A 9,921-nucleotide genomic window follows, 5' to 3' on the forward strand; every position below is an offset into this window, starting at 1 on the left:
GACAAGCTAATGAATAAATCAATTATTACATAATAATTTATCTAAAAGTAAACAATTATATAAGAGCATAAAATAAAATATCATCTTACATTATTTCATTTTTAAGAAATTAATTATTTATTAATTATTAACACATTTTAAACTAATATAGTTAATAATTATTTTCATTTTAATCTCACATTCATGTTACATTTGAATCCAAATGTATATTCTAATGTTTATTTAATCTCATTGATATAACACTTACCTCGTTACCGTCTACATCGTTTTTAGGTTAATTTTTTTAATTAATAAATATATGTTTGTTTTAAAAATCAAAATCACAATCATCATCAACTATTTAGACTAGATATGACTAAACACCAATAAAATCAACTTTTGATTTTTTTTTTTGTAAGAATTCTATTTGAAATATAGTTTTGATAATTTAAGTTTAAAATCAAAGTTATATTAAGTAACATTTGGTGGGAAGAAAATGAATGTTGGAGAGGAAGAAAGAGGAGAAAAATGATACGATAGATAACTAAGCGGTCCATAAATTAGAATTTAAGATTATTTTTAGAGAGAAAAAATAATAAATTACTAAAATATTATATATGATTTTTCTTGGTTTTCTAAAGTTTAGGTTAGAGATATCTCCCCTAATCCAGGACCAGAACATAGTTAAAATTCAATTGAGAATTACATAAAAATTTACGGATTATCCACCAAGAGTGATGGTGGTAAGATTCAAAATTAACCTTACAAGCTCAAATTCCTAAATCCCAACTACTTATACCAACACTCGTTGACATACGATTTTTTTTAAGATAAACTATGTGTATTAAATCCAAAAGAAACAATAAGCTACTACAAATCAATATCTACAACCGAAAGAAGAATAAACTCAAACTTAACGTTAATAAAGAAGACTTACATTATCATTATATATTTAACAACTCTTAAATGATCCAAAAATATCTACTCTGACTTTACAAAGATCCTTCTTATAAATCATATCAATTTGAATTTTCTTCAATAAAATCGATCTTTGCATATCTAAGTGTGATTTATGCAAAAACAACACACATTTAAAAAGGAAGAGTGAAATGATGCCACATTGATTTTATTTTAACAAACACAGTTTATATAGTTTTCTCCCAACCATCAACCACAAGTCTAGTGGTAGAATAATACGCTGCCACGGTATAGACATCTGGTGAAAGTAATTTCCTTTGGTTGTAAGGTTAAATATGGTGAAATGGTCCATGCACTCAAATCATTCGGTCAAATTCCTGAACCAATAAATGTCTTTCTTACTTGCATAGAATTTTTATATCCATATCTATCATTTGCATCGATTGAAATATATAACAACCTGTTGCATCCTTTTCTTGCATCAATCATTGGTAGGCCTACCAACTACAGTAATTTGGCTTGTTATGCACACGAATGATATGTAATTGAAAGGCTTCTTGAGATGTCAAACAATCAAGTAAACAAAGTACCCGACACTAACTGCATAAATTGTAGGGTTTAGTGATATTCTCATTTTGCCCAATGATGTTCATTTAAACTACTTTTTACATCCGAAACAAGGGTACAACACAATACAATACAAAGATATGTATTTACTAATGTAAGTCAAAACTCAAAAGCACTATGGTGGAACTTTCCTTACTAGATTTACAGTCCAGATGGTGTAGTTCTATTTACACTACTTGGATTTGTGACTTCAAAAACTATGGTGCTAATGTTTCATAAATAGTTGAGCAACAAGAAAGCATCTCGCAAACCTTTTAAACAAAATTGGTAAAGATGGTGGACATGCTAATAGTGCCAAGGCATTAGACCTTTGGGGATCTATTCGAGTACCGAAATCTAGGAAGCACGGCAACTGTTGGCAGATTCAAGGCCCTTGTTGACCTAAGACAGGGTAAGGTGATTTATTTATTTATTCATTTCATGTTTGAGAGCTACTAGTTTGGGTGATTTGTGAGGCATCTATGATTGATTTTGTAAGAGGCAAAAGGAGTATCTCTAGCAGGATTCATCAGCTTCTTCATATGGTGTTCAACATATCTAACACGGGTCGTTTGCTGGAGGAACAGAATCTATGTGGCTATTAACTGGTTACAGCTTTTGTGTTTGGTTGTGACAAAAGCAGATTATAGGTTCTAACTTTCTAAGAGAGTTAACTTTATTCGGGTTATCCATATACTTGCATTCTATTCCATAAATAATACTATTGAATTTTTATGTCAACAAAATACTTTAATAAAATTTTGTCAAACTGGGAAAATTTCAAGTATTGAGATTCTCAGCTGATAATATTTTTTTAGAATAAAGCGGCTTCCATAACTGCAACAAAAAGTTCAAATACATGAGTGACATAAAACCTGAGCTGGTGTCTTTTGTATGTTTTCACTACAGCAATCTAAGTAAAAACCAAAGAGAAACTCAAACCTTGTACCGTTAAGGTTGAGTGCTTTCAATAAAACAGTTACAGTCCAGCCACTGAGCTAAGACCACACTACTCCAAGGTTGTCAGTCACTCTTGAATTAGCCAATGTTTTGCCAACAAGATCTTTTAACTCGATCTCTCCCGGAAACCTTCCCTCCTTCAGCTTAGAGAAAACCTATAATTTCAGAAAGGGAAAGAAGAAGAACCTCGAAACATTAATTCCTGCAGTTTAAAATGTAAAGAAGATAATTAAGTCGAGATTCGACTCGGGTTTTCAAACAAAACAATCAGAGATTGATATTCTGGTTTTCTAACCAGCTAAGAAAACACCATCAATCATAAAGCATTAAGAAATTGAATTCTGGTATCTAAAATGCTCAGAACATTAAACATATAAATAGCAGAAAGGTCACTAACCAATTCACCATTGCAGTAAACCTCAAAAGCACCGGAGCTTTGCAGAAAAGACTGCACTACATTGCCAAGAAGCCAAGCGGTCGCAATGGACCCAAACCTATTTGCTCGCAAGGAATAATACCATGGCGGTGGTGTCATAATCCCAATCATAGGAAATATCTGTTCACCCGCCATTATAATCCCTATAACTCCAAACTGGAAAACTGTAACCACTTTGGAAAGCAACCGCTTTGGCAAAGGTGGTGGATAGTTCTCAAGGATTACATCAATTCCAGGAAACTGTGTATCTAACATCTTCTTCGTTGTCACGGCAGTTCCCCTGCAAATTTTCATCGATTACTTAATTTTTTAATTCCTCCAACAACAATATCGACTAACCAAAGAAAAAGAAAGTAAAAAAAGTGAAAATCAAGTAAAACCTGTAAGAGCACGAAGCGCAGAAATTGATATTCACCGTGCTGCCATAGCCTATTCCTCCAATGGTGCTGGGTTTCTTCGAAAGAAAAATGAAATAGATAAATTGAATGAGAATTTAAATTAAAATAATTGAGGAATTATTAAACTTACCTGCAAAGGGATATCTAGGGTTTCAGGATTGAGTGGAGTTTTGGGTCGGTGGGTATGATGGTGGTGTGACGGTGGTTTCGGCGGCGGAGGAGCAAATAGGCCGAAGAGATCGGTGACGAAGAGGAAGAGAGGTAATCCTACGAGGAGTAGCTGGGCTCGATCCATGGCGCTGACGCGAAAGCCAATGAAATTGTTGAGAGTAAAGCGAAGATTGGAAGTTAATAAGCAACGAAATTACTAACACTTTCCACTTTTACTTTTTAGATCAGAACTAGTTTTTAGGTGGGGTTTCTAATCTATCCCTTTTATATACAAATTTCAGTTGAATGAGATAATTTAATTATAAATTCAATTTTATTAATTAGTAATGATTTATTTAAATTCTTATTTTAAAATATAATGATAATAATATATTTTATTTTACTAATTAAATTAAATTTATGATAATTGTTTTGGATTATATATAATATTTTAAAATATTATTTATTTTTTTAATTTTAAAATTTTCCCATAATCAGCTATCATTCTTAAATATCTATTTTTTTTCAATATTTTTTCAAACAAGCACATTTAGAATGTCGATCAAGCTGTCTATTTTATCCCTTATATCTCCTTAGGTTATGAGTTGTAGAGAGATTATGAGCATTCCACTTCCTACTCCTAGAGTCTCACTTCTCTTCCACTAGATAGAATAGGATTAGATTTAGAATTACTATATTAGAGTAATTTACCCTATTTACCATGTATTTTTGTATAAATTTAATTCACTTACTGTAATTTAATCATTTTAATCTGTTTCTCTATTTTTCTGTGACTGTTTTGGTTAATTTTGTTATTTTTTTGGGGTAAAAGTTTTGGTTAACTTTTTTAAAGACTTTGACATGGCATTTTTTTAAATAAAATATGACTTCTATTTTTTTATTTTTAATTGTAAAAACTTTATCAAACTGTGCAGAAATCGTTAGTGTATATGTCACTTCGAATATATTTTACGTAAAATTATTTAATAAAATTAACCCCAAAAAAAATGAAGGACTGGAAATCATATTTTTAGGGATAGAAATGGTCAAAGGACGGTTTTCGGATTCTCTTTGGATTTAGTACCCTTATATGAGTGGTCGATTTAGGTCTGTTCAGTATTTCATTTTAGAAATTATTTTTAATTTAAAATATTTTTAGAGTTAAAATTAATATTAAATAAATAATTTGTAAAGAAAAAATATTTTTTAATTTGAATGCAAAAGTTAAAAGCTATAGTTTTGTGTTTAAAAAGTGTTTTAGTCAAAATTTTAATTTTAAAAATATTTTTTTTATAAGTTGTAAATTTTTTTAATTATTATTAAGACATAATTATATAATAAATAATTTATTTATAGATTTAAAAATGTTATATTTTATTATATTAAATATTTTAAATAAATAAAATATATTTTTATGATTTAAATTGATATATTTTATATATTATAATATTATAGAATTTGAATGTTATTTAAATATATATTACTTAAATTATATTATTATGTTTAAAATAATATTTATTTATCAATAATTAGTTGACATAGTGGGATAAAACACTATACTTCTTAAGCAATGTCAGGATTCGATCCTAGCGTTTGCTAATGGATCAAATTAGGTTGATAGGTCGCTCATCTCTGTAATATCTAATCTAGATTATTCACTTAATAAATCGGATAATAATGATTAATTAAAAATAATATTTATTTTTTAAAATTATCATTTTACAATAATGTTTCATAGTAAATTTTATTTTATTTTTTGAATAGAGGGAACGATAAAGGAAGCTAAACTTTTTAACAAAGGAAACGATAATGGAGTAGCATAGTTGAACGGTGGTAAAGGAAAGTCTGGGTTTGCCAAAGTCAAACCTTGACTAATCTCTTTCAGAATAAAAGTCCTTTTGGAAAATGGCTTTACTTCAAGACAAAAGCTTCAGCCTTTAAGTTTTAGCTTAGCAAAGGCCAAACAATAGTTTTTTGTTTGTAAATGCAAATCTTCCACCTAATACCAATTTCTTGATTGCTTCAATGTCTAGCTTGCCGTGAATGACGTCACCACCGCCACCTTCTACGGCATCCGCCGCTGCGGAGTCCATCCACCGTTCCCTCTCGGTACTCACTTCCTACTCCTCCGACTCCTTTGACAGTCCCCGCCGGTTCACGGCATTCGCTTCCAGGCTCCAATTCGTTCTCAACCATCACCACTTCCTCGACTCGGATTCTCTCCCGCCGGCTCTTCAAACAGCTCTCAAAGGAATCGCCTCAGATCTTTCCAAAGCCGTCGAAACGGTGTCGTCTTACCGCCAGCGAAGCAAGATCTTCGTCCTCATCAACTGCAAATCTCTATCTTCTTCTCTCCAACAACACTCCTCCGCCATCGGTTGCTGGCTTGCGTTGATCGAATCTTCCCTCTCAGATGACCTCCCCGATCTCCACAAAAAAATCTCCGATCTTTCCCTTGACATGAAACAGTCTCATTTCACCGTATAAATATCTCATCATAAAACTTCTATTTTCCTCCATATTATATATTTTCTTTAATTTGAAAATTTTGTTTCCTTTTCATTTTAGGTTACTGAAAATGAAGAGAGAGTTCACCGTACGCTACAAAGAGAAGGAGAAGGAAGGCAAACAAGTAAAGCAGTTCAAAGCGCGATTATAATGGATTTAGCGAGATGTTTAGGTATTGATTCCGACAATTACAGTGAGTTAATAAATCAAGTTAAGTTGTTAAAAACTGATTTAACAAACTCAACTTCCGTTTCCGCTAGGCGGATTTTAGTTTCATTGGAAAAGATTTTAGATAATTGGTCAGTAGTTCCAGGAATGTCAACCTTATGCGTTGACCGTGATTTTGAAGAAGAAACTCACATTTCACCATTTAAGAATTTTTTGTGTCCGTTAACTAAGGAAGTTATGAAGGAACCTGTTGTGTTAGAGTCATCACAGACTTATGAACGAACCGCAATTGAGTATTGGTTTGAGAGGTGCTTGGATGATGGAAGAGATCCAACTTGTCCAGTAACGGGTCAGGTTTTGAAGTCCTTGGAGCTGAAACTGAATATCGGTTTGGCGGGTGCTATTGAGGAGTGGGTTAATAGGAATATTGAGATTCAGATGAAGGGCGCGGTGGAGCAGCTGAGCAAGGAGAGCGTGGATGTCGAAGGTGTTGAGAGGGTATTGGATGTGGTTTATAAGATATCAGAGGAGCATCCTTTGAATAGGTTTCGAGTTCGGAATGCTGGGGTTGTTGTGATGATTGTTAAGTTGCTAAAGAATTGTTCAAATAGTATTGGGACTGTTTTGAGAGGTAAAGCGCTTATGGCTTTGCTTAGCATGGCAAAGGATGAAGAGAGCAAGGTTAGTATTTCATAACTTACTTGCATACTTTTTTTGCTACCTATTGTGAGAGTAGAAACAAGAATGTGATAGGCAAAAAGTTGGAATTTTGGTTGCATTAAGCTTTCCTTTTTTCCATTTAAGTTAGACGCTGAATAGCTTGTATGCTTGGATTGACTTGTGTCTTTTGTAAAGTACATGGGCTTATTTCTCTTGTAAACAAAGACGATGCATGTAGTATCCAAGTAGTTGAAGTAATATTGAAGTAGTCACGTCTTCCTGTGTTGAATTTCTAAATGTTTTACTTTATCTCGCTCTGGGATCTCCAAGCTAAAATTTTGTTTCCGTTTCTCTCAAAATAAAAAAGAAAGTAGAAAATCCGCTTGACGTTTTGTTATAATGGTTTTATGCTTATTCATTACAATGTAAGATACGGTGCTGAAGAAAAATAAAGTTCTATGATGATTATGGAGTCTTGTCTCTGACTGACTGATATTTTGTCGAACTATTTGTAGCAAATAATGCTTGATGAGGGCATCACTAGGTTGGCCATACATAGTCTTATTGGAAGCTCAGAGAAAGAGAAGGAGTATGCTGTGAAGTTATTACTAGAGTTCTCTAGTGATGAATCATACTGTACGAGAATTGCATCAGAGAAAGGGGCATTAGTTCTTCTCTCAAGCATGGCAGGAAATTTGGAGCATCCTGCACTAGCCAATTTGGCTGAGGAAATTTTGACACGAATAGAGGGAGCTGAAGATAGTATTCAGCATTTAGCAGCTGCAGGAAGATTTGAACCCTTACTCAGTCGACTGCGTGAAGGTAAATCATTTCATGTTTGTCATCCAAAAGATATTGGAACGGGGATATAAAATATGTGAAGTAACAAGAGCTCTGGAGAAAACGTGGAAGCTTTCTTTCTATCATTTTAATTCTAGAGAATTCTTGACGGTATGCAATTTTGAAGATGCTCTTTTATTTTGAACAGGGCCTGATGATATTAAAATAGAGATGGCATCCATTATTGGTAGAATGACCTTGACAAGTAACAGTAAGGAACAAATTGCCAGGCAATGTGCTCAATCACTAGTTGAAATGTTATCTAAGCCAGAAGGAAGAACATCGAGCTTACAAGCATTAAATAACCTGTCAGGGTTGGATGAAAATGTAACCATTCTTCTCGATTGTGCTGTTCTTCCTGCATTAGTGGCTGTTCTCTTGCAAGATGAAGTTGCTTCACCAGAGTGGAAAGAACTTGCAGCATCAATAATTGCAAAAATAGTATCAAATCATGGGCGCTGGGAATTGGCTTCAATAGACAGGAAAGGGAATTTAATGCAGTCAGAATCAGTAGTATTTAATCTTATTAGACTTCTTTTCGCTGCATCTTCCCATTGTCAAGCTTCTATTCTTCGCATCCTATGTGGAATGGCTAGCTCACCACAAGCAGCAGGTAATCTTTTGTCGAGTTACCTCTTGGGAAACGATCATCTCTGTGACAACATGACACCATTATCTTTTTGCTTATAAAGAATCTCTGGAATTTTGACTTCATGTACATAGATTTGCTTAAGGTGTCCAGCTATTTTATGGTGTGTGTTTTTTCTTAATGCAAATATGTTGGATCTTGCAGAATCTGTAGCCTTGCATATACAAAATACTGGGGATGGCATCAAAACAATCATTATGTTTCTTCAATACCCAGAGGTTGAACACCGAAATTATGCTTTTAAGCTTACAAGATTACTTGCAGAAAGGTTTGGTCATGATATAGCGCAAGAGCTAAAACAATCTGGCAAGCTTTCCCTTTTCAAGGAGAAATTACTGGACAATGAGTCAACAGAAAGTGAGAAATCTGAGGCTGCATGCATACTTGCTAATATTCCACTCTCAGAAGATGAGGTCAAAACAATCATGGAGGCAAGCTTTGTTAAATGGACAGTAATGACTCTTGAAAAGAAGCAGCGTATCTCAAATGGAAGAACATCCCGACCTACATCACGCATGGCAGAAGGACTATTGGGCCTATTACTCCACTTTACAAGGCACATTCATCAAGAGAATGTTAGTGTGATCAAGGAGCATCAACTAATGACCATTTTCTGTGAGCAGTTCAGTTTTCCTGCAAAACCCAGAGTTAGACAGCTCGCTGCTATCGGATTGAAGAACTTGTCTGAAGCTGGAAGATCATTTGCAGTGGCAGACTTGGAACCACCACCACCCCAAGGCTTCTGTGCTTCCTTGGTTTTCATGTGTGGAAGAAGGGGTTCTCCAGAACCTTCGACTTGTCCCATACACAATGCTCCATGTGAAAACAATAGTCAACTGTGCTTACTAAAATCAAATTGTATCAGACCATTGGTCGACCTTCTCCACGACGAAGATACCTTTGTTCAAATTGCTGCAATTGAGGCACTCTCAACTCTCGTGTCTGATATGTCTAACGGTTACAAGAGAGCCGTGGATGAGCTAGAGAAGCAGGACGTAATTTTGGCTGTCATCGAACTTTTTACGGAAGTTCGTCCCGGGGTTCTTCAAGAGAGGGCACTTTGGATGATAGAGAGGGCACTTCGAGTGGATGGCCCTGCCCATAAGTACTCACTCAATCAAGAACTGGTTAGGGCTTTGGTAGAAGCGTTTAAGCACGGAAATGCTAATGCAAAAAGACACGCCCAAGATGCTCTTACCAACCTGAAACAGATATCAGGGGTCAGCGGGAAAGCGTCTAGTCAATCTCGCCCACGGAGTAAGTAGAAATAGAAAAATACTAATTATCTGTAGTTTTTCTGTCAACATTGCATACTGTTATAATGTTTCAAGTCTGTATAGCATTTACAGTCACCAAATTTTGTATTCATTACTGTGTATTATTCCTCTTAAATGAATAATTCATGACGTGTCAATTGAACGGGTCAAGTTTGTTTTGGGCTAAGTCAATCTGGATTGGGTCATATTTCGGTTCGGGTTGATTTTAGTTTGGATTTTGTTCACTCGTGGTTTGGATTGTTTCATGTTACTTGGGTCATTTTAAGTTTATATTAGACTTCTGATTATTGATTTTTTAGGTTAAATCAAGTTAGATGAGGTCCAATTGGACAATTCATTGAGTGGTCTAGCAGTAAAAGTTAATGTTATTCT

The 9,921-nt window shown here is 34.3% G+C and overlaps 2 protein-coding genes across 2 annotated transcripts; one reads left to right on the forward strand and one right to left on the reverse strand.

The window, feature by feature from the left end:
• Positions 1-2,319: 2,319 nt before the first annotated feature.
• LOC120144039 (selT-like protein) lies at positions 2,320-3,792 on the reverse strand. The gene is made up of 5 exons (XM_039158202.1): positions 3,768-3,792; positions 3,428-3,656; positions 3,280-3,353; positions 2,861-3,179; positions 2,320-2,618 (listed from the first exon to the last, which is right to left on the reverse strand). The coding sequence occupies exons 2-5, from the start codon at positions 3,590-3,592 to the stop codon at positions 2,502-2,504; spliced, it is 675 nt and encodes a 224-aa protein (XP_039014133.1). The 5' UTR covers positions 3,593-3,656; positions 3,768-3,792; the 3' UTR covers positions 2,320-2,501.
• A 1,631-nt stretch (positions 3,793-5,423) lies between these two features.
• Positions 5,424-9,709, forward strand: LOC120144037 (U-box domain-containing protein 44-like). Its single transcript, XM_039158199.1, has 5 exons — positions 5,424-5,928; positions 6,016-6,804; positions 7,299-7,605; positions 7,772-8,236; positions 8,417-9,709. The coding sequence occupies exons 1-5, from the start codon at positions 5,491-5,493 to the stop codon at positions 9,535-9,537; spliced, it is 3,120 nt and encodes a 1,039-aa protein (XP_039014130.1). The 5' UTR covers positions 5,424-5,490; the 3' UTR covers positions 9,538-9,709.
• Positions 9,710-9,921: the final 212 nt, after the last annotated feature.

Source organism: Hibiscus syriacus, unplaced genomic scaffold (assembly GCF_006381635.1).
Source record: "Hibiscus syriacus cultivar Baekdansim isolate YM2019G1 unplaced genomic scaffold, ASM638163v2 tig00110879_pilon, whole genome shotgun sequence".
In the NCBI taxonomy this organism is placed as follows: domain Eukaryota; kingdom Viridiplantae; phylum Streptophyta; class Magnoliopsida; order Malvales; family Malvaceae; genus Hibiscus; species Hibiscus syriacus.